This window comes from Anarrhichthys ocellatus, unplaced genomic scaffold, assembly GCF_004355925.1.
Source record: "Anarrhichthys ocellatus isolate YVR2014 unplaced genomic scaffold, GSC_Weel_1.0 scaffold6, whole genome shotgun sequence".
Taxonomy (NCBI): domain Eukaryota; kingdom Metazoa; phylum Chordata; class Actinopteri; order Perciformes; family Anarhichadidae; genus Anarrhichthys; species Anarrhichthys ocellatus.
The window spans coordinates 6,689,136-6,715,064 of record NW_022280036.1 but is presented as its reverse complement, the minus strand read 5'-3'; the positions used below and the strand labels follow the sequence as shown (position 1 = coordinate 6,715,064).

The 25,929-nt window shown below is 42.5% G+C and overlaps 1 protein-coding gene across 2 annotated transcripts in view; it reads right to left on the bottom strand.

The window, feature by feature from the left end:
- The window catches only part of hipk3b (homeodomain interacting protein kinase 3b), a 33,685-nt gene extending 10,234 nt beyond the window's left edge, over positions 1-23,451 (bottom strand). For both annotated transcript variants that reach the window (XM_031846208.1, XM_031846210.1), the window contains exons 1-7: positions 23,108-23,451; positions 15,277-16,585; positions 6,849-6,972; positions 1,820-1,939; positions 1,494-1,580; positions 825-1,009; positions 583-742 (exon numbers count right to left, since the gene is read on the bottom strand). In XM_031846208.1, the coding sequence (XP_031702068.1) occupies positions 583-742; positions 825-1,009; positions 1,494-1,580; positions 1,820-1,939; positions 6,849-6,972; positions 15,277-16,585; positions 23,108-23,180 (2,058 nt within the window). In that variant the 5' untranslated portion in view covers positions 23,181-23,451. The remainder of the gene's footprint in view (positions 1-582; positions 743-824; positions 1,010-1,493; positions 1,581-1,819; positions 1,940-6,848; positions 6,973-15,276; positions 16,586-23,107) is intronic.
- Between the last annotated feature and the right edge of the window lie 2,478 nt (positions 23,452-25,929).

Below are 25,929 nucleotides of genomic sequence, written 5' to 3'. Positions count from 1 at the left end.
ATATATATATATATATATATATTTATCTCTATATATATAGTTTTTTCACATTTCATCCTCAGAATGGTGGCTTTTGAGCAGACTTTAAGATGTTTTGCATTATAAAGATCCAGAGCCAAAAAAAGGGTCATCTCCTTCTTTTCCTCAGCAACAACGCTGATTTGCACCGTTGCCATGACCTCAGAAACATGACGTGATTTTGTTGCCATGACAGCAGTGCTAGGACGCAATGAGACGGGCGAGTCGGTACACACGAACGCAATAAAAGGCGAGGAAATTGTCTCCATGATCAGTCTTCACAGGAGCAGATGAACAGAACAACACATTGCGTGTCAATGACCCACACCATCTGTGATCACTCAGATATCGGCGTATTTTTCTATTTTACTCCCAGTTTAGGAAACAAGAAAAGTGAACATAAATAGGAGCGGATTGGCTTTGGCAGAGGTCTGCGCTCTCAGAGCGACCTTCTAGTTTTGACATGTTTTAATTCCCTGATTTAAAGATTAATGTGGTTAAGTGTAAATAACATCCCCGACCACACATGCAGATCATGATGCAAACACGTCTTTATCAACTTACTTGAGGGTGAACACCGGTAATCTTGCTGAACGGGTGGTTGACGGAGGCAGCAGCTGTTGTGGTTACAGTTCTGATGAAAGGCCCTTTGTTCCTGTTGGCCACCTCATATGCACTGGGACGAGTCCAGCAAACGTCCATAATGTGGAAACACGACTTCACACTACAGGCAGAGGAGTTACAGTTCAAGTTAATGAAGGTTAAACTGACAACATGTCTGAAGATCTGAGGCAAAGGGGACTCACTGGTTACTGTGGGGAAAGTCGAGCAGGTGTTGCATCGTCACAAAAGGCTGGCCGAGAGCCTCGGCGGGGCTGATCCTCTCCTCTGCATCGATAAACAGCATCTTCCTCAGCAGTCCCACAAACTCCCGGCGGTCCGCCTTCTCCGCCAACAAGTCACTACCTTCCAGATTAATCACCAAGTTCACCTGGAATACAAACATATTACTGCTGAAACCACAGATCAATAGAACTGTTCATCAACAGAATTACATATTAGAAGAAAAGGGAAAATGACATTCCACTAAACTGTGTGTATGATGAATCAAGACATGTGTTGATCCGATACCAATTTCCTAAGAATGACAACAATTCAGTCATGAACATGAATTCTCAAGAATTTCCTCTGACTTACGTAAAAACAGGCCTGAACAAGCATTGATGTTTCCTGGGGAATTTCCACCTGTGGCTTGTTTCAACAGAATAATAGTGAAACCTGAACGTTTAAATTTGGTTCTAGCATTTAACTGAAGGGAATTTACCTTTACTTTCCTATAAATAAGATGCGTGTATTCTGTTCATACAGCTGCTTCCTCTGGTAAAGACCTAGTAGCCTACATCCTCTAAACATGTGACGTTGAACTTCCTCTGAAGTCCCGTTAGGTACAGTGTGGTCTGAGCAGTTGAACATACATGCGCTATGTCATCCAAACAGCTGAAGATGTACTTCCTGGCTTCCTTTGATTTCATTCCAGTCTCCGTCTCATGCTCATCTGTTGACTACAGAAGAAGAGAAAATGTTTAGTGGGTATTCCCACGACTTAGAACCATAAGCCGATTCCCAGTACACCATGTGAAGCTTAATCTTTGATAAGACTTTATCTTAACGGTTATGTTTAAGTTTGTTTCTGGAAAAATGTTTGCCGACTGACTTCAAGCTGACATATGATGTTAACGAATTAACGGCTTACAGTGAAGCAAATCAAGCCATATTTTGCAGGTGTGTTAATACTCCTCACCTTTAGTCTCCATGCTGCATACGGTGAGTCGGACTCTTTGCAAAAGAACCGTGACGTCTTTGTCCCCGAATTCAATAAATGTTCCCCCGGCGAACCTTGTGTCTGAGAAATGTAGCGAACCTGTTGGACATGAGGAGGGAAGCAAGGAAGAAAAAATGAATAAAATGGCAATTTTCATCGGTTTTCAAGGAGAAATTAAAAATCTCTGTACGACAATTTATATTACATTATCAACATTTATTCAAAACACCTCACTTCAACAATGAATATTGTTGTTTTCACTGTTAATTTCTCTATCATCCACACACACTCTCTCCGAAAACAACACGTCATCGGAGCGCTTTAAACTGACCCCCTCTTTTATGTACTGATAATTCACAGTTACGTCACGCAACATGGAGTCACTCGGAGCTAAAGTTACCGAGTGTGGACGTGCACATACTAGCGACAGCTGCAGAGACCTTGGAGATGACACATTCCTTACAAATGGCTAAACCCAAATAAGACCCCCTGTACCAAGTGTAGCTCGTGTTTGTGATCTCTGAAAAGGTGTCAAGGTCTCTTCGTGTAAACTTTGATGACAAGGTTCTTACAGTCTCAATGCCAAATGCTTTGCAGGGCAATGAGGCTCGTCAGTCAGACGCTAAGGGACATGCAGGTTTATGAGACGAGACCAGTGAAAAGCCTGGTTGACGTCAATCACACCCGAGTGTAAAGGACAACAACCATTAGAGATTCAGCGCTACTCAGAAGAGAAGAGCCACACATTTGGAGACACTGGACACAGTCAAATAAAGCAGATAATAGATTCAAATAAAAAGCTCTACCTCTCCCTTTCTATGTGAAATACACAAACCCAGAGGTAAGGCAGACACACACGTCCTCACCCCTTTGCTTAACTATGAAGTTCTATGTTTTTGTTGGAAGCTGCTCATGTGTTGATCTTCAACGTGCTCCTCCTGGCCAATGTGGTGCTTAAGCAGTAGGCTTAGCTCAGTCTGTTGCTGAGGTGCAAATACTGCAATGTGTCTCTTGTTTGTGTGGGTGGGACCGATCAAGCAATGCATTCATTGGGATTCTGACAGCTTGCGTGATGAATGCAATCTCATCTGCTGAGACATTTAGATGGGATGGTGGAGATCTGCTCGCTTATCTTAAGGCGCACTGACATCCAAGTATCATAAAACACATTGTGTTTGCGCTTTCCTTCAATCACATCCCCATGTACATGCAGAATACGTCAACTAAAATCTCTCTCCTTCTCTTTTTCCCCATTTTCTGTCTTTTGCATTCACTATTCATAACAGTCGTGGATTACTGAAAGTTTATTCCAACAAACTTTACCCTGAAAGTACACTGACCAAAATTCCCTAAATGTAATATAGCTGTAGTTGCTGTATTATTATTATGCTGTACATTATATACACGTATACACATATGCATTTTATGTACATTACATGTATGATGTTGCTGTAGTGCTGAAAAACAACACAGCCGGTGTGTGTGTGTGTGTGTGTGTGTGTGTGTGTGTGTGTGTGTGTGTGTGTGTGTGGGAAAATTCTTGTGACGGGAAAACCCTTACTTTTCCCGAAAGGCGCGTCTCTGCAGTGATCTCACAAACCAGTGAGATCACTGGTGCAAAGCTACAGCTCCACAAAACAGCTATCTAGCGAGCCCGGGCCTGCTGCAGAGCAGACAGGAAGCATATATTTTATGGCAGTCCAGATAACAATGAACACCATAAAAGATCCATTTCAATGATATCCCTCGCTGTAATAAATGAAAGCATATCTCAGCTTAGAATATTGTACCCACACCATCCTGCCTACTCAGTGTACAATGAATCACGTTTCTAACATTGGGATATAGTAGCTTGGACCAGCTTACAAACAGGACAATTCCTTCCAGGGCAAGCACAAATAACGTTGGCCTCTGCAATAGTGTGCACTAACCCCCCATGGTTGCACCACTTTTACAGTGCCTGAGAAAGCAAGAGACACAAAGAAAGATGTGGGGGGTGGGGAATGGAGTCATACTAAAGACTACAGCACCTGGGATAATCATAGCCACTCATAATGAGAAGTTTGTCACCTCAATGAGGTGAGCAGACTGTAACAGTGAAGTAAAAGATGGTGTGACTGGAGGATGAGGTAAGGATAGGGCAGAGCTAAAGGAGCGGAACGGAGTAGGATCAGCCAGAGTTATAAATACAACATGCTGCGTGGCATGGAACAAGACCCCTTGCAGAAAGAGAAGAAGAAAAGGGGGGACGAAGGGGGTGGTAGCAACTCAGTCAGCTGCAGCCAGATCACCCGTGGCCCCTGGATGACACCTCACACAGTCAGCTGCCTCATTTCTTTAGAGTCAAATTATTCTTTATTCGCTTGTGCAAGCCATTTAGTGACTTTAGATGCATTCTGAAATGGTATAAAGCTAGTAAGGCTAACCCTTTACTGCTCAATCCGTCAGTGTGGCTGGCCTTTCAATGGGAGGTTGTGACATCATTGGACAGAAAGGGTGACGTAAAATAGACCATGGGACAGATCGTAAAGCTCTGTGTAGCCCTGCACTAAAATGATGAACTTCTCATCCATATATTTACCGTGGACTAATATTTACAGAAAAAGAAAAAAACATATCTGCCAGCAGTGACTCGTCACATGACATTCGGTGTCCACAGCAGGTTCCAAAGGTTGGACAGCCGTCGCACCGAGAAAAATGTGTGCTTCAGAACGCTTGCGCACAGCGAAGGTGTCGATCTCGTTTTTGAGCGCGTCATTCGCACGTCTACTTTGACGACAGGGTGCGAAAAACCCGACATTCGAACGGCTCCTTCGACATCACGTTTTTCTGTCTCTGATTGAGCTGTGGGTGATTGTGAGAGACGGATTGAAAGAACTTTGTGTTATTCGGATATTTGCTCATTCGGTTGGTATTGTAACTTAGATTTCTGTTTTTTTTGGAGGGTTTTCTCCAGAGATGAATATATAGCCGGGGGGCTGTCCAAGTAAAGCTTACGTGTAGGAAACACTGCATGCTCAGCACCCTGCACCGGCTGCTTTTTCCATTCTGTGACCACATTGAGAACCTTGCATGGCAAAGGGAGACAGTATTTCTTATGAGGGGTCGGTGTTAAAGCATAGCTCAGTCACCAAACAGGGATTCAGTCTATTCCTCAAAGGCACATGGGGCAAAAACAAGGCTCATCTTAGGGTGTGCTTCAGACTCCAACACATGGGCTAAAACGGGCCAGGGTGGTAAGTCATCCCAGGGAACATGCTTAAAATTCACTGCATGTATTTTAATCAGCAAACAACAATAGACGGTAATATAAGAGAGGAGCAAGATCCAACAAACTGAAATCTAATGTGACAAACTCTTAATTTCTCTCTATAGACTACTCACGCCCTTGGACAAATTCCCCCGCTAGTGATGTTTAATTCAGTCACGCATTCACACACAGAGAAGGTTTCTGATCTCTATTCGATACGTCCTTCATTGCACAGGTTCCTTCTGACCCGTTACGTCACTGTCTCTCACACTCATCTATGCCAACTTGATGCCCCCCCCCCATCACCTCAAAGCGGTCCCTTACTAAATTTAGGAGCCCCCCCCCAGATAACTCTAAAACAGCCATGCGACACGCTGACTGGCTCTGCAAAAACAGATTCATCATATTTAGAGCACTGGTGCTGCACTCGTGTCAAATCTCTTTCGGAGGTGTTGAGTTATCTCCCCTGTCTCAGTCCTAGGGAGAGTGAAAAATGATGCCTGGCCTTAAAAATACTTTGGTTTGATTGCAGTGTGCAGGGGGGCTGATTGCTGCACCGAGGGCGCCGCATTGGGAAACAGCAGGATCTTACTGAGGCTCTGTTGGCGGGCTTTGAGTAGATAGGACTCCGGGGCAGCTCAGCATAAGCCCAGATCAGTCTAGTCCTGGGAAGACACTGTCAGGGCTCCACTGGGTGGGGCAGACACCCAACAGCTCCTAATAGACATACCATCCATCACAATAATATGCCTTTCTGCTCACCGTCACAGACACCAGCTGATACAATCCTCAGGGTACGTACGTCACCAAGGAAGCAGTAAATACGGCACTAATTTGTTACTGTAAGTCACTTGAGCCCTCGGCCTCTTTCTTCCTTCAACCAATCACAGACTTTCTTTCCGTGTGTAATTATGCAGAAAAGCGTTTCTTTCCCTAAACCGAAAAAGCGTCTTCTCCCTCCTATCCATCTCATCCTGATATAGAAAATCCCTTCAGCACCCTTAAAACCACATTAGGCTTGGATCTCACCCATAAACAAATATAATAATATATGTTTTGTACTGTACACACTATGACAATGCTGCATTCTTGTCCTAGCTTCAAGCCATTTGTCCTAAACTCTGCTGCTGTATGTTTTTTAAGGCTTTGTCAGCTTCTTTTCCCAACTGAATCTTTGTAACACATCTTCTGGGAGATTTAGACTAAAGTGGCAATGGATCACATATCCCGCAAACTTTAACAGTGGGAGCCATGTGTGAGTCAGTAACCCAAAGGCAAGTCTGTAATAAAAAAAAACTGGATTGAATGCAACTCAGAAGGAAACACACTGAACCCACTCCTCTGTCGGGTGCCTTGGCTGTGGAGTGTGGGGTTAATGGAAAAAGGAGTTGAAGAGAAAGAAGAAAGGGGGGAACAGAGAAGAGACCTGGAAAATAACTGGTTGGGGTGGAATGCTACTTAGACAACAACATAGATAGGAGGAGGGGGGGTGACCTATGGGAGAAAAGGCTGGAGAGACGGTAAAAACCTATAAATAGAGAAGAAGAAACCAGTTTCCATGGGGAGATGGTACGGAGGGAGGGACTGAGTCATGGAAATTGACAGTAGAAGTGGAGGATGCAGGGATAAGTTGCATGTAGAACAGAAAAAAAGAGGCTAGCAGGAAGCCCACAGGAGGGACCGAAGGTTGGAGACTCACCAAAAAAAACGGTGAACTAAGAGTCAAGAGTGAGTGGTGGTGGGAGGATGGTTGTTTACCTGGTCGTACTCCAGGGCCCCAGGGTACAGGGGCCAGCCCAGAAAAAGCTCAGCTATCACACAGCCTAGGGACCACATGTCTATGGCTTCACAAAACGGCAATCCCAAAATGACCTCTGGAGCCCTGTGGAACAGACAAAACAGACTGTTAGAACAAGGCCACACGATAACAATACGTGAAAACAGTGACATGCTAGTAATTCTAAATCAGATCTCTGAAACAAACATTACAAATTCATAAACCAGCCATTAACTTTGATGCATTGTTTATATTTTCATAGGTACTGTGTTAATACAGAAGCTATAAAGTCACTTTATGCACTAGCAACAGTTTAAAACTGTTTTTTTTAATAATTTTACTACTGCACGTGTTGCTTTTTGGCTTTGTAGGCTGGTGGCTGATGTCTTGAGCAAATACAAATCCATTATTAGTAGTGTCGTGGAATTTCTGTTGATGGCCAGTCAAGATGGGAATTCCTGGTACATGTGTATCTGTGCCAAGTGAATTGTAAGTCAGTGTTGTGCGTGAGAGGGGCCTGTCCAAGTGTCAGTAGGTTAGCGGGTCAGCCAGGCCGGGATCAAGGCTTCGACAGGCTGTGGTATTTGCTCTCAGCTGATAGGAAAGGAGCAACACGGTCACTACCACTGTGCCTACGTGCCGGCCCAGTCTTACTTCAAATAACTCCATAACAGCACAGTAATACCATGTTACATGGATGGCTAGTGGTGACAGGGGCCAGTAAGCACGAATAAAAGGTAAGGCATGTTGACAACTGTCAAGAACTCTGTGTTTAAGACCCACCACAAATCCTATAAAGTGTGAGTGCACTGACGGCATGATGTAGCCCGAGTCTTCCTGTGCAGGAGTGGCCTCCAAACTCAATAAAATCCATAACACACAATGGCGATCTAGCTTTAAGACCAACACCTATCGGATAATCGGGGGAAACAATACTGGGAATTGGCTTAAATGCTGAGGGACGTATGTTGAGACATGGTAAAAATGTCCTTCCATCCCTTATTGTATGCATACGGGGCTGGGCATAATTCAACATGCTGGATTATAATCGTATTTCATTAGTAATGATGCCCTTATTGCCTACACAGACAGCAGCATTACTCAGAATAACTCTGCCTAAAATGACGGTACATGTGTGACTGGCAGATATAATTTCACTTCCGCTCAGCATACACACAATATATACCCTCAACAATTTACCAACATGACAGAATCCAGAGGATTGAAATAACGTAAAGAATAACGAGGATGAGATTTCAACACAATTAGCTCAAGTATCTAAGCTCGCTATTTTAGAAAGCTGGACCAACCAGACACCTGAGGCCATGCTGAGCTTTCACCCTGCTCGGCTCTCAAAGGATCCAGCAGACACTTACTCTGTGACGACTTTGGAGCCATTTGGGACCGAATGGCGTAGGACATATGGATAGCAACAGCAAATGTAAGACCTGCTATAATAAGTTTTAAACTTATTTATTACATGGTCTAAACAAATGCATGCAACAGCTGGTGCAGTAGCAGCAGAAAACCAACTGGGGCAGTTATGCCAACCATCTCAGCCTCACAGGCATGTCCTATTTATAAGGAACAGGTTTTCCCTGGAGGAGCGAGCACAGAGAAGCAACATATCAACACACAATCATCAGGACACAGGACATATAGTAATTCTGACCAGTACAACAAAGCATCATAAGACTATTGTTAGAGACTACTCTGTAAGCAAAACCTGACATTCTGGCCCCTTTCAACAGCCAATGCATCAGCTCCATCCCCATTACTTAAAGTATAAAAAAAAAAAAGCCTGCTAAGTGGGTCCTATGCAAACAATAGTTACTGTGAAAACACAATTCAGTGTTAAGGCCTTGTCAGAGAAACAGTGTTCTTATCAACGTGCAACGTGATAAAATCATGTTTATGATCGCCTTGGGCTGTTTTCAAAACTGAACAACCTGGAAGAAATAAATCAACCAAAATAATAATGCCAGTATAAGCTTAGGTAGTGACAGGAATCAAAACTTATAACAGTTCTATTTTCAGGCAAATAAACAAGGGGGAGAAAAAGATAAAGGGATAGAAATATTCCTGAGTCACCGTATGTTTAGCGCTCCGTCATTTGTTTATTTCTACATTATATTCCACCAAAGATTATGCAAAGTGCTTCTGGGCACTGGGATAGTTAGATGGTGTTATTTTCTTTATATGGTTTTGTTCTTTCTCTAACCTGTCCCTGCTGAATGCACAATACCCAAAAGTCAAAGAGTGAAAAAAAAGAGAGCCGGACAGAAAACACCGGGTCCATGTTGCCATGGTATCAAGCCCCAGCTAATTAACTCAAGCCTCACCACCCTCCTGTGAAACCAAATCTATTTTCCATCCTTAGGATATGAAGTACAGTCGGGCCACCGAATGCTGCGGGAGCAGAAGATGTGCGACTGTTCACTGCCGTGTGCAAAAGCTCCGAAGGAAAAGGAAAGATGCAACAAAAAGAGGAGCAAGGCGATGGACTAGTATGCTGCCGTGTTGCTCCAACACTAAAGGAATAAGTGGGGAGATTCAATAAATGTCTCCTGAACAGGCACAAACTCACAGACAGATTATAACACAAAGCACCCATACATAAGTGGGTTGAATGAATGAATAACGTAATAGAGGTTAAGTTTGTATGAAAGCTGAACATGTGTTTCCTCGGCCACAAGACAAAACTCCGTTCTGTTGGTCTGTTGATGAATGACTCTGGGTGAGACGAGAGTTGTCTACAACATCACTGTGTTCAAAGGTTTCCATAGAGCCTCACACGTTATCGGGTGAAAAACACGTCCAGTGGCAGCAGAGGGGAAGAAGACATATTTCAAAGAGTTCTCTGTGCGTGCTAGCAGCATCGTTCATCAACACTCACCAGTTCACTTTTACAGCTTCACCCTTTATATCCCTGTGTATACCATTGCATTTTTCATCAACTTGTGCTTTCAATGATTGTACTTCATAGATTCAGGCTGAACTGGTTTTGGTGTGGTCACTACAGAACAAGGCCTGACTGAGAATAACAAACTCTGCATTGGGCGCTGGCTCGTCTTTAATAGAAAACATCACCAACAGACCCTAATGCACAATGCTGAGCACAGCAGTAACAGCAGGCCCAGCATGGGCGCGCCACTGTGCCAAGTACAAACCAGCCACACTGCAGGTATGATAGTCAGCAACAACCACAAAATAAAACCCAAACAGGCAAGAGCAATGGTACCATTTGGTTGCCATTTTTTCCTTTACTGCTCTGACCAATGAAAACAAGTCTTTCCCTGGTCAACGAGTACAACTGCTTGCTCCCTCAGCTCAAACAGCTGCTTCCCTTCTTCCACCCATCTCTTCTCCTCCTCCCTCTTTGTTTGTCTGCCTCTCATCCACAGAGAGGCTGAGGCTCAAGGCAATGTTGTGTTAGTAGAAGCAACACAAACACCATGCGTGGAGAGATTTCAAAGCACACAGTGTACGTGTGCACTACATTGTTGACCCAGAGGTTCAGAAGAACTCCTCAAACATTGGAAATAAGTGAAGTCTTCCATCCTGATATCCTATATCAAGGCACGGACAAACATTCAAACATATTTCTTTAACCTATGCGGCATTTTTATGTCACTATTTATCAATTCAATTGAACATTTAATCACTTTGAGTTCATAAAGTTCTGCTGAGTTGTTGATTGTGTCTCCAGTTGCTTTAGAACAACAGAAATAGGCAAACATAAGAAGTGAATTAAACACTTTTTAAAAAAGAACAAAGCTTTAATTAGCCTTTGTCAACAGGGCACCAGATTTGCACATTGTCATTATAACTCTGAACACATTTGATTGATGGCTGTATTGGTGCCCAGCTTGCTGGCTAACATTTAACACAACATTTTTAGAGTTGTTGGAAAGTGTATTTTCAACTTTTGACAGTGGCTTACTGTTCTTTTTGCTTCCGGTATTTGTGTCAAGTTGGGCTAAATATACCCGACCGACATATCTCCATATTGTACTCTGTACTGAACAGATACAACATTGATATTAATCCTCTTCTCTGACCGAGGAAGCAAACAAACATTTCCCAAAATGTCAGTGTTCCTTTGATATGCATGTCTGGTAAGTGTTTTTTCCTTGAGTTGCATCTTATTTGTATCTCACTTGAAAAACAAACAGTGCCGACACGAGTGATATTCTTTGAAAGAAGGGCCGTGGCAGAGTAGAGAAATGATCTCCATCTGGATTTCTTATTCATGGCAATTATCTCACACTTCAAAAATAGTTCTCTGATCCTTCCTGCTCCATCCTCACAGGGAGGACCCAAGTGTAAAGTGGCCTCCTACCAGCTCACACAGAGAACAGCAAATAAGGGTGGCTACACTTAGTGAGGGTGTCATTGTCATTACATGATTACACAGGCCTTTCAGTAAGCTTGTTCTGATAAAGAAAACTAATTTGGGCTAAACTGCGGTCGGCCTAAGTTCAGCCACCAGGACAACGAACTGACTCGCGGTGACTCCGTGATGGAAGAATGGAGCTTTGGTGCACGTCTCTTCCAGGAACTGTAATTCCACACACTCTCAGGGCATCCTGCATTATTCAGTGGAACACAGAGGCAGTGAAGCAAAGGCGGAAGTAGCACTTGCACTCTGATCTGCACGGACCTTAAATTAAGGATACAGGGCTTGAGACACGTTTTAGACATGATCACCATTCAAAGTGCTGACATGGAGCCAGTGTTTAAGAAAGACCCGATGCTTAAGTTCAGGTCGACTGAACAAGATAAGAAGAACCGTTGACTGAGGATAATTAAAAAAATATAAGGGGACATTTTAGAAAAACAAACAAACATAAAAACATTTGTTTTCTTGCACGCCTATATGGAAATGAAGGTTACGGAGCCTGTGGCCAACTCATGAAAGCATTTGCAGTATTATGAGCTGGGTGTCTGTGGCGACATTCCCGGGAACACGAGCGAAACTCTGGGAAGTGAGATCAAAAAAACACAGCTGCAAAACAGAGATCTTTGAGGTTGTAACTTTTAAAACAAAGGCGACAGACGAACAACAGTTTATTAATTAACTGAACTCTCTTTAACGCCTATCATTCATTAGAATGCACGGCAAAAGGAGCCATCAGCAATTTACAGCCTTGAGTTGACAATCTTTGCTCGTTGTTGCCAGCTGCATGGCCTCAGTCATGAAGGAGGACATTTTCAAGGTGAAGTCTCACAAGTTCTACATGAACATTTCACCCCAAAACCATTACTTCATGAAAACACCAATGAGGACATACCGGCTTTCTGATCTTAGAATGTGAAGCCTTTTCTTCTGTTATTATGTTTGAACTGTTTGTGGAATTACCAAATCAAAAACAGGCAGAACAGAATGGCAAGCATTTATTGTGAAGCAGTAGTATCACAGCACATGAACACTGAACTATGTCTGCCCACTGCGGTATTATCATCAATTCTGTTGGATTATTCAAACAATATTTGGACCATAACACACAGGCAAAAGCCCACAATCAGGCGCTCACCGAGTTGCGTGTGCACACATTTAACGTCATGTCGCGAAACTTTTGCAGCTTTGCTGGAGGATAGCAAAACGCTCTTTCATAAAATTAAAATGAATCGTACCTGCTCTGTTAACTGCAGCAATTCATCAACAAAAACGTTTTATATTAAAACAATGTGACCGTTGGCACAACACCTGAAAAGTCGTTTGTAGCAGCTGTAAACATAAAGCATGTCAGCGTGTGACGCAGATGAACTGAAGTGATCAGCAATGAAGCCTTTAGCATTTGAGCACGTGTTTGAAATATTCTCTTAAGGGAGCTTCTTCGGTCACAGATCCAACGTGAAGATTAAAAAAAGATTAAATATGAATAGGGATATTGATATGACACAGGATCAAAGTGGACTGACAACCAAACAGCGTGTTCATAAAGCACCATGAGACCTAACCTTGATGCATCACTTAGATTCTTGCTAACTGACAGATTACATGCTAATGCTGAGGCCATGTACATACATGGAAACTACCCACTAACCCAGAGAAGTACACAGTTCATAAAGGGGGAGACTCCTGTGTGCCCAAAAGTTCCCACACACACAAAACGAGTTTCAAATACTCTCTGGGGTTTACTTTTTGGGGAAAAGTTAATCCAGTAGTCTCAGACCAAATATTCCATGCGTAGTTATGAGAATGAGCAACCGCTTGTCGTTTACATCTGGAGAAGACCTGTTCCTTTTGTCCATGCTGTATTGTTGCATAGGAACACAAACAAATAAGTGTTAACAGTAACAATGCTGCCGTCCTTGGCCAAATGTGTGAGTAAAATTAAGAGAAATAAAAAAATCTAAATGAATAAGAGAGGACACTGCATTTGCACATCCAAAAAATTACGACCACATCTCATTTCCATCGAATCTTAATCGGAGTCATTTACATGTTGTTTGTAATCGTTTAGTTGAATATTAAAAACTGTATACAAATGGTGGGGCCAACTCCATAACATTGAGCTCCAACTGAGCTGACTGTGTAAATGCTTGTAAGTTGTGGAGGTGGCTGGTGCATCTGTCAAAGTTATTGATTTGAAAAAGCTGATAGGTCACTTTAGGTTATAATGCTGCGCACAAAGCAAAACACACACAGACGGATATATGAAAATGAAAACAGCTGACGTTGGAGCTGGTTGACCTTGAGTGAGTAAGTGAGAGCTCTCTAGTATTTCATTCTGCCGGCCTCTGTGCTTCACCATCTATAGAAGTCAAAGCCCACTGGCCGGCATCCCAGCAGCTATTTTAAGCAACCCTTCACTCTTAGCCTCAGCAATGCTGCTCCCTCACAGTATGCTTTGTATACAAACTACAGAGAACTGACAGAAATAGGTATAATATGGTATGTAATCATTTGTTCTTTTTACTTCAGGATAAAAAAAAGTCGCGACACAAGTCACTCCTTTATCGAACAATCTTCCGACCTGTGTTATCAAAATACAAAACCATGCAACACCTGCGAGGAACTGCTGCTCCTCAAAGTTTGAGGTTGACAGAAGTGACAAACGGAGCTGAAGCAGCTGCACTGTTTACATCCTCCCCCACAAAAGTACAAGCAAAGCACGGCAGGTCTATTTTGAGCAACTTCCTGAAATAAGTGCATAGTACAACACGACAATACTCACAAAAAAAACATGGATTGATTGTTTGGGATGAAGAGAGAATGAAATAATTATGCGTCGTTGATAAGTATTTTTCCCATAATTTCCTTAAAATGGGTCAAAGCCGGTAGGGTCTACTCACTCTAGTCGGTGAGAAAAGCTCCGGTAAATGCAAATGAGGACAGACGTCAAATCATCTTTTTGCTTGTTTTTTCTTCTTCTTCATCAACAGTATTTGTATCCCCTGCAGGGCGTACTGCTTCACTGTCTCAGTGCGCAGGCAGTGAGAATTATTCAAATGCCTCACACTAAAAACAGCTAGCATTGACCTGAATGTTGCTCATAAATGCTGCTCACTTATTTAAGCCTTAGAAACCAAGACTTAAGACAAAAAAAAGAAATCTGTGCTACAAAATTCACCGACTTAAAACACGCCATCCGAGTAGATTTCAGATATTCTTGCCACACCGTGACGAGCTGTGAGAAACTGTGACCTGGAGACTTAAAAAGCGAACATTCCCAATAGTTCATGGACAACACAAACTGCTGTTATGCATGTACCGAGCCCTGAATGTTTCCAACAATTAGAGCAGAGTTAAACCACAAACTACATCGATCACTCCGCAGCATCAAGCTGCTGCAGTCCACATCTTAGCTGTTATAGGAGGTCATCAGAGAAGGAGACCCAGTTAATCTTGCCTGCTAGTATGGACCTATACCACCCGTTTGAATCAGACCATTGTTTCTCCAAACCGCGACGCAGTAGACATGTTATACCCTAGAGCGCATACTTATGTTTGGAACGGCATTCAGGAATTTCTCTCCCAACCTTTCTTGACTTAATCCAACTGTTCACACTATGTGTTAATGTCAGCCTTCAAATATTTGCCTATCCATTATTTTTCTATCATAGTAAGGCTAAGCTGCTTCACCCTGAATATAAATAATAGAAGAAATGTCCACAAAGTCAATAAAAAAAAGTTTCTTAATGTTTTAAGCACTATTTTTCCCAGGCAGTAGGGACATGCGGGTCTGTAATCTGCCAGTAAACACTGCAGGGTCACGTTTTTTCAGATTGTGGACTGTGGTATGCGAGTCCTAAACAGGCAGGATGTTGTGCAGTATGGGAGACATTTCCTTGTTTTGCTAGAGGAAGGACATTTTTTTAACCCAACTGTGACCGTCCGGACACCAACAGAGACGGAAATTGAATTGAATTGCAGTGAAAAAAAAGCTTTTTTGTACTCACCTATAGTACCGAGACTGGAGGTACGTGGAGCACACTGCTTTGGACACATGGCTGGCGGAACCAAAGTCGATCACCTTCACCCTGTAGGGTTGTCTCACTGGGTCCACCAGCATTATGTTCTCCGGCTTGAGGTCTGCGTGAATCAGACCCATGCTCTTCAGCTTCTTCAGAGCCGTAGCTACCTGCTGCAGCACAGGTCTGATCACCTTCAGGGGCAGCGGGCTGAACTTATTCTGCTTCAGGAAGTCGTACAGGTTCTGCTCGAGCATCTCAAACACCAGGCAGGTGTGGCTGCGGTGCTGGAAGCATTCGAAGGCTCGCACCAGGTTGTGCTCATCTGCGTTCTCCCCGCTCAGTCGAGCAAGGATGCCTACTTCGATTTGACCCTGCCGTGCGTATGAAGGGTGGTTCTTCAGGATCTTCACAGCCACCACCTCCCCCGTGCCCCTCTTCCAGCACTTTACAACCTGGCCAAATGTGCCACGTCCCAGGAAATCCAGCACTTCATAAGTATTCTTCATGGAACACAGGACTTCATGCTGTACGACCTGATAGTCCCCGTCCCCTCCTCCCGCTGCACCTACACCCTGTTTCGAGGGGCCCCCTCCGGCCCCCGGCGCAGTCATGGTTGCGTTCCCCACATTCGTCGTTTGCATCATGGCGGGCATCATTGACAGTTCCTCCACAATCTGCATGGTGCTCCCTCGGTTAACCAGCTCCTCACTTTTACGTTTCAGCCCGCATCGCTGAGAGCTGTCGGCCGAGTTCAAACCTCCACAGTTCTCTTCTTCTCCGTCACCCTCCTCCTCTCCCCTTCCCTCACCTCCTCCACTGCAGCCCTCTCCCCTTCCCCCTCCTCCTGCCCCTGTTGCTCCACTGCTGCCCCCACTTGCTGTGTCTGTCTGCTGATGCTGCTGCTGCTGCTGCTGCTCCTTGCCCTGCGAGTGGACAACCCCTGTGTCCGGTCGCTGCTGGGCCGCAGCCGGGCCTCGTCGTCGTCCTCCTACTCCTCTATTACCAGTCTGTTGTCTCTGTACACCACGCACAACCACCACCACCGTCTGCACCGGGTACTGTTGTCCTCCACGCACTTTCACACCCACTGCCAAGTCTCGGTTCACAAACGAGTGGGCTTGTTTGGTTGGGTGCACGATTCCAAGGGCTCTGCTGTTCAGATAGGTCTGCGGGTGTGCCCTCTCATGGTACACACAGCTGCTGGGCTCAACTTTGAGTTTCTTCACACTGCTAAAGGCACTTGTCTGGGTTTGATAAATGTGTGGTGGGTAGACCAAGACTTGTGAGGCCATACCTGCAGAGAAAGAGAATAAAGCAACAGGTCGTTAGTTTGGATCCTTTTTAGCATGTTACATAAAATGGGGCCATTTTAATAAACTACGCTGAGGATGAGGTACTGTGGCAAGTGTGTGTAATGTAGAACACTTATAATTCACATATTGTGTTTTCCTGTCTTTATTCGCTTATGATGGAGGGCGAGTTTTAAGTTACAATGAGTCCAAAACAACCAACACACACCCCAAATCCCATTTAGTTGTTTTAATTACCCCTAATTGATGACATCACAACTATAATTGCCCCCCCCACTAACATCAGTCACCCCAACCTCAAACATCAACTGGATCAGGGAAAGATAACATGTTGTAGTGGAGTGCTTAAGAACCACTTCACCATTGTGCCCCATCCACTGCGATCCCACTAACACCTCCACACAGCGGATGACTAACTTCTCAAAGGTTTGCCCGACCTTTCCCTGCATCCCACTGCAGGTTTCTAGGCAACCATTAGAGAGGGAGCGAGGATAAGATACAGACAAATAAAGTTACAAAAGCATCATCAGGCCCACAAGTCCAATTACCTAAAAGAGGATTTATGTTTCTCTCTTTCCCCATAATGTGTGTGTATTGTGTGTATAATATTCTGAAACTCACTTGTGGGGGAAAAAAAAAAAAAAAAAAAAAACAGTTATAAGTTTCACGATCATCTTTAAAATCCATATTCAAAACTGTCACGGTGACTATGACCTACTTTCATTCAAGCAGCTGTTCCCCCAATGGTTCCCATACTTTAATAAACAGTTAATTTACAGAACAATGTTTACCTACAAAAAAATAATAAATTAGACAAAAATGAATCAATGTTCCAAGTGCTGTGTATAAAGAAGCTAGTTTTACTAGCACCACTACAACCTTAATTATCTTATTTCCCCATCTTATTTTTTAAAAATCTGTTTCTAAAACTTTATCTAAAAAAGGACAACACAAGCGAGTCAGGTTTGGGCAATAGTGGCCCCGTAGACTCTCCTAAAATAAATCCCCATGATGGAAAACACACTTGTGTTGTGATAACACGAACGCTGTGAGCCACCGCTTTGACTCTATTCTGAGTAGCAAGATAAGGTCACTCTATTCCCCTGATAGCTCTTTGCACAATAACACCCTGTGTTACCGTTTGGAGACACCGTTTACCCTCTTCTCTATTCAAAACCAATTCTCAAATTATCCCAAGCTGGACTAAAAAAAAAAAGGGAAACCATTTTGGACATGAATGAAAACAAAATTGATGTGCCCAATGGGGAATTTAAAATTGGCCACACTGGCCCACCTACATAATAACAGTCCTGGCTCAAGTCCAGTCTAGAAGCCACCACAGTGACACAAACATTTTCATTCTATACCCCATACAGCTAGAAAGACTTGTGATGGTAATAACTAGACCAGAGGTCCTCAACCTTTTGTAACAGAAGGCCCACTTCTGATTGTTAGAATAAAATGTGGCCATTGTTTGAGAATAGCTGCACTAGACTGCATGTCAATACATTTAACATGTAATCATCATGTTATGGCAGCAGGCTGGGACATTTCAGTACAGTACCCCACCCCTCGCCCAGTGTATGCTGGGATTTGCTTAATTGTTGTTGGGACAGTTGATGAAGTACCTACATTTATGGTGTGTTGTCTGTAATTTAAGAACTCTGCCTCTAGTATTCATTACAGCCACTATGGGTAGAATTTATGAATAGCTTGAATGCAATTTTCCAAAAACGACATTTAGAGATAGCAATGCACACAGCCGGTAAGTGTCAAACACACAGACAACCATTAAGGTTTTGCATTCACATCCACCTGCATGTTTTTGGACTGTGGGAGGAAGCCGGAGAGGGAGGGGGGGGGGGGGCATGCAAACTCCACACAGAAGGGCCGGCCAGCAGGTTTGCGTCAGTGCTAACCATGGCATCACCATGCAGCCACCTGTCCTACCAACGCTTGATTGTTCATCAAACATGTAACTACACGGCAGGACTATTATCATGTGGAGTCTCAAGCACCGTGTGGCAGCATTTTATTTAATTAATCACGGTTTCTTTTGTGATATAACAACGCTATACACCACCTTTAGACTTACACTTGAAATACTACATTTATGCTGTTCGTTTCAGTGCTTTGGGAATGGAAATGGAAATTAGCTGGTCTGACGAAAGACTATACCACTCTCACCAACTGAGCAATCAAGATGTTCACATTTGAATTACCTGCTTGGTGTAATAAAAAAAACACCCAAATTTAGTTTTAAAACAAAACTTAACTTGCGCATCGGTGAATTTCCCTGGCCATGCAAATACAAAGAGTAAATGCTCGGGAGAAGTCTGCCACAAGGAACTGAAGCAGACAGCCTCCGTTTTTTCCAAAGTATGGCAGCTGCTGCTAGAATTATCAGCTGAAGCCAGATACTCCCGTGGTCCGCCGTGAGGCTCCTCCTGTGGCATCGCGTTGCCTTCAAAGCTGTAGAATCTCTCCGGCAACCTTGAACTGCTAAGTAATTGCTCAAAGTTGAACTTCTGACCCTGGTCTTCTCAAAATTAAATTGCGAAGAAAAAAACAAACAATAAACACCTGTCCACGGTGAACAAATGGCCTTAATACACAGAAATAATAGTATAGCTCCTTTCACACAGTACACTGTAGCACCGTTATTCTGCATGGCTGTTGTGTTTAAATGGTATGGAGCCAGAATGGGGGGGACACAGAGTTTTTCCAGCGCTAGATAGTCACAGAGCCAAATCGATTTTGAAAAAAGGGACAGCCAGCATGCTATCTAAAGATCACACAACCGGGCAGCATTATAACAAAGCCGGCGTAATCTCTGTGTAATAAGGGCTTAAGTACGCTTTCCACCCCATTGGGGAAAGAATATGGCACCTCAACATGACTGCTTAGCCCTCAATGTTTCTTCCCCCCACCCCATCAGTAATAGTCATAGGTGAGAGGCAACTGAACATACACGGTGTTGCTTAGACCAGTGCAACTTGGACTCTAGACTGGAACATGTGAGCTATAGGGTGAATGTTTGTCATCCTTCAGCAGATCAAATCAGACGCATTAAGCATTCGCATTTATGTCAAAGGCAAGCTGATCGTGAAACCAACTCGGGTGATAACATAATGCATTCTAACTCCGTGTCCCAAAACACGACGGCCTAGTCCAGTTCATCAACGATTTACCTGTTGTCAGGACACTTGTTTTTTTTTTTTTTTGTTTTTTTTAGACCTGTGTGATCCTAAAACGGGTTGTCACAGTCAGCAGGTTCAAACTGTTATAATAAAGTCAACGCTGATAAAAAAAAAAAAACATAACATTCAGGTATGATTCCATAGTACAGCCTGATCATAGATCTGCTCAAAATAATTTATTTCTTGCATTTCTGACAAGAATGCTGCCTGTTTTTTTTTTTTTTTTAAAGCTTCAATGGTTAAAGTGTAACGTCAGAGCAGGTAGCACAACATGGAGAACAGTGGTGGGAAGGCTTTGCGTAGTATTTGCTTAGCAAAGCATAAATCCTTTGTTTTGCAGTGGTGACTAGAGCCGTATTTGTGGCTAACTTAAGCATTATGTCATGGTATCCATAGACGTTTAGGCTCTAGATGTTTGAGTAGTCAGCAACTGGGATGTTCAGCTAAATGTATGAGGCTATGTTAGACTTCAGACAGTCCAAAAGCCCATCTGTGGTGATGACACATGAACCTAATTCATTATCAGTTCATTTCAATGGCTTTGTGGTTCTCTGTTCTCTCATTCACAACCAGCACTAATCTTGGTCAATATGTACAGTAGCACAAGGTCACCCATTATGTTAATACCAGCAACCAAACAGCAAACACTGTTATATACAGACGCACTGAATTACTTGTTGGGTCTTGTTGGATGCACTACCATATAAAGAACATGATTTGGCTACTCGTGATTGTATTGGTAACGTGACCCAGAACACATTTGGTTATTCGTGAAATAATGCAATGCGGTCTTCTTAGCTGCTGTTCAGATCGTGGTACCGAATGCAGACTGAGACAGTGGAAACAAAAGAAGTCCCTCTTTGCTTCCTGCTGTTGCACTCCCTCGATTGTTAGGCTGAGGTTGCTCCCTTAACTCACAGCGCCACAACCCCAACAGTACACACTGTGGTGCTTTGCCTGTGTCTCTTGAACATGATCTTCTATGCCCATTAGATATAAAAGGCCTTTTATATTCTGAAACATGTGACCACAAGGCATTTCCTCTGCGAACGTATGACTGTCATTTCAAAGTATTCTCCCTGTAGACAATTTGCATTGCAGCTGACTATTATACTAGATATAGTACCAGTCATTTCTGCTTTTTGTGAGGAAAACAGAAGAAGACACTATATGTACATTGTAAAACCTCATTTCGGATGTCTAAAATCTATAGATGTGTACCAAGTAATGTATTCTGCATTCAACGCCACCTGTCGATCACCTATACCAAAACATATATCAACAGCTGTCACCATGTTGCACACGCTGAAATACTAGACGCCCCAACAAACACTCAAATTGATCAGCAAATAATTGACAATAGAGCGCCACAAACTGTTACACTTAAATCAGCATTGAATAAGCCATGACCACAGCGGCAGAGTGAGCCATTTTACTGTTTCTCCACACAAAAGCATCCACCATGTCATTAAAATCCTGGGCTCTGATCAGATTGCTCGATACATACAAGTAATTACGTTCCATGTGCTGAAATAGATGTTTACTTCTTTAGGATATTGGATGTTTTCCACCCATCACTTGTGTGACTCATGCAAGTTATGCACAACATCCTCTTCATCACAGTGCTCTTCCCATAAACATTAAATCATTCCGTTTTGTTTACTGCATCTACTGTATTTACTGTACATCTCTAGATGACATCACTTGGAAAGCAGTCATGAAGTTGGCCACAATGTAATACTGATAGCCTGCTGCACACATGATCTCAAGTCGTATTGCCTCCCCGTCCGTGTTAACAAACAACATTACCCACTAACACAAATTCTTGTTTGGGAAAACACCGTTTACACATGTATTTACTGGCCACGTTGTGCTGACTGTCATCTGGCATTACTGGTGTCATTACCACCCACAACCCTGCTGAGTCCGTGCTACTGATGAGCTAACGAATGTGAACCACGTACAGCAGACAGGAGTGTGTAAGCAAAGGGGAACCACACAAACAGTGCTGCAGCCTCGCTGTACTCGTCACAGTATTACCTGCTCATCTCTACTCACATACAAATAAAGGGCAGCCACATTAGCCTCTGTACTATTTGGACCAAACTAAGCAGCCATGTCTGCTGCATAGGCCCAACTTGCCAAAATGTTCAACTTAATATAGAAAACCAAAACAATTACCTACAATATGTTATTCCTTAGTTTCAGTGAAACAAAATAAGAAATACTAGCGCTATTGTTGCACAACCCAGACATGCAGAGGGGAAAGTATATTCACTTTTTAACTCCAACGTTGTAGGCCACAGTAAGTCTTGATTTTCAGTTTCCAGTTTCACCATTTTACAAAAAAAGACACAAGTTGCATTGGACCAGGAAGTCAAATTGATGGTTTCATGCCACAAAATGACTGTAAGTGCAAACAATATAGGGTACTTTTGTTTTGCTGGTGGGTGGTTTTGGTGTACACACCCTCATATAGGAGCTCAACTATTACCCTCTACCCCCTCTTTAACACGGAACCACCGCCTGCATTGTGGTAAAGCGTCAAGTAGGTTATTACAACCTCGTTTAGAATGATTACCTGGACAATAAGGTCCGAAATACTTGACAATATCAACAGACACACCCTGAGAGACGCTCGCAAGAGAACTAGTTAGCTAACCTAACGTTAGCTTACTAACGTTAGATTTAGTACGCAGTTTAGACATGTTATAGTCTCGCGTTAATGGCGATAAAGACATATATATAGCTAATACTTTACAATTGCGCTTCCATTATGATTACAAGTTAAGGTTAATTTAGTAACAGGTGACATTACTAAATACATACACATTTAGACAGTAGAATCCAGCATGTGTTATTCTGAAAGTATAAAAAAAAGGTCCATCGAATCTTTGCTAGCTATGATTATGAATGTTGCAATGTTTTGCTAATTCAACTGGAAGCTAACACAACGCGTATTAAGTAACGTTAATGTTAACACAACACTCACAAGTAATATGTCAAGTAGAACATCAACGGGTCGCTGTGACAACACTGGAATAACAAACAACAGTGTCACGTTAATAATTACCAACAACGTCATCGCTACCGCTGGTTGTCAGGACGATATTAAAATAAATTCACCACTAGTACGTTAATTACCCAAAGTGCTGACAGAGCTATAGCTACGTTCAAATCCGTATACGGTAAAAGGCTTGCTAGCTAAGTTTGTAGCCAAGTTATGACTTTGTATTACGTCAAATTGAGACTAAAAGGTTGCGATAAAGAAGTATCACCATTGACGGCCTTCTCTCCACCACTCACCTTCACATAGAGTCACTATAAGTATAATCCAGGGCTTCTCTGAACATGGTATGGATTTATGAATCCATAACATGCACAGTTCGCCTGCATTGCTGCCATCTTGTCCTAGACGACAGGAAGGGAGAGCTCGCTCTCGGTAACGCCACCATCTCCCACATTTTTAAACAATAAATAACTCTTGCATTTGAGCGTCCAGAAACACCACACCGAGTCCAGGTTGTAGTTACACAGTTCACAGTCGTCTTCTTCCTCTTTGGGTGAAGTGGCCCATCTCTAAAAAGGGGGGTCCGTTACCCCGTCTAGACGTGCTGCTCCGCGGCCCTGACTGCTTCTAACATGTCCCTTTTCTCTCAAGTACCAACCAGGCAAATGTTTGTGAACTGACGGCATTGGTCAGACCAGAGTAATCGATCAGCGAGCAAATACATTCACAAAGATCTAGGATTTAAATTTAGCTTGTATGCCGACACAGATATACGAATTGTGTATACCTAAAGACTTTGTGAAATGTTAATACATGTGTATGTTTAAAATGATGATAGAAATAAAGGCGTAGATTGCAGTGGTCAGAGGGTAGATAGATAGATATATAGATAGATAGATAGATAGATAGATAGATAGATAGATAGATAGATAGATAGATAGATAGATAGATATTTACTGTATTAATCCAACAAGGGAATATTTTTTCGCTACAGCAGCAATTATGGTACAGGTAAATAAAAATAACAGAGTAAAAAATATCAAATGCAAATATCAAATGCACAATATATACAATAAGAATAACAGAGTAAAATACTAGTTGTAAAATGCACAATATGATACAATGAAATAGAATAATATTAGATTAACTCACTAAACAGTAGTGCAAAGATTTAACCAAACAAAACAAACAAACAACAGTGTAGTGGTGTGAATGATTTGGCCAGAGGGGATTTATTGTAAAGTCTTATTGCAGCGATTTGACTTGTGATTAAAACATATTAAAGTTATAAGTCTGTGTTTTGTTTTCTTTGTTTAGTTTATACCCCTGAAGGCTGATCGGAGAAAAAAAACAGCGACAAGACAATGACATCCTCTAGTCTCCTTAATAAACAAAACTTCAAAGTTCTGTATTAGAATATAGATAAGGTTATATATAGAATAAGGCAATGACAATGAGCGGTAAGGGGGCCAACTGAATGGGAAACTGCATATTTTATTTTACAGGCATATGCATAACTGAGATGTTGATAACTGATTGCTCAACATACAAAAGATCTGATCAAAAAAATCTTAGGCCATAGTGTGCTTAAAGGAAATTGGTGGGGAGCACAAGCTGACATCTGCTGCAGTCAGGAGGCACCCAGCTGACAAAGCTGCTCATTAACCCCCAATGTCTGTGAAGACTCGCTGTAATCTAATCCACTAAAATGCTATTGTTTTCCCAGTCCCCCACCCCAATTACAGACAACAAACTACCAGGCCTGGTCAGCTGGAAAGCAGGTGTAAACACCTCTTGTGTAACCTGGTGCATCATGAGTAAACACAGCTGGGTAATAGCCCAGGCATAGGCCATAGAAACCCCTTTTATGTCCTTTTAGCTTCTCATGGAGGACGCAAGTGTGCTTCCTGGAGTGCTTCCTATGTTGTCCCTCCCAGGCTTAACCTAGTCAAGAGCGCATGGTTTACCATCAAATCTAGACTGTGTCAAAAAAAGACCCCAATTAACAGTGACCTAAAACACTGCACTAACAAGGCTACACTATCCAATGATCTTGTCAGGACATGCGTATTCCTAATTTAACTCAAAACCCATTTTGATGGGTGTTTTTTTCCCCAAAAAAATCACAGAAAAGTGTAAAAACACATTTATTAGAAAAACGAAAAAGCGGAATAATGTTATGTCACAGTACCACTATTGTACGAGTAATTATACACCGATTTTCTTGTTTGAGGGGAAAAAAACACTTGGTTGCTTGTGATCAGGTAACTGCTCTACGGTCTTTTGCTCTGGTCTGTTTTAGATACACACACAAGCGCGCGCTCTCGTTGCGGGGGTGTTCATGTGTCGCCCCCTAGTGGTTAGTAAGGTTACCAGCACTATGTAGTACAAAACGACCTTTTGTTGTGTTATTGCTGATAGAACTTTTGTATTTTTATTCACTATTACAAAATTGTGTATAGTCTTACATATAAAGTTTGAGATTTATAACATGAACCTCACGGATAATACAATTCAAAATACAAAGGTATGTATTTGTCTAATGGCCACTGCCAGAAGCCGCCTATCGGCCAAAATTAGAAACTTGGTTTCAAGTTTCATGAGTCACTTCAATGCACGTGCTTGACATGCATAAACAGCCAGTGCAATGTCACATCTTTATCTTTGAATAAAATGAGCATAAGACAAATAAATGCTACACATATAATAAACAATAGAACACAGAGGGCACAGCCTTTATATCCCCTGCTTCCAATACAATATATCTATTTTTAAATCCCCATTTGAGGCTATCAAAATGATGCATCATCTGATTGTGTCTTTGAGTACATTTTAAAAGGGTTAAAACGCTATACAAAAAAAAATATGATTATTATTATTATTTGTAAGAGGCAATCCTATGGGTTAATGCTCAATGGGCCTCAATACGCTCCTATATTCTGACTCCCATTAAAAGTGTTATGATATGTTCGATTGTATTGCAACATTAAATTTGCGCAGTCACATTACACATTCCGTGTGTGTTTTAGTCAGGTTAAATATTGTGGACGGTGGAGTTTTATTTTGTTGAAGGATTCGCACCGGAAAGTGCTATTGTTGTTGCTGCTCCCGGAGCTCG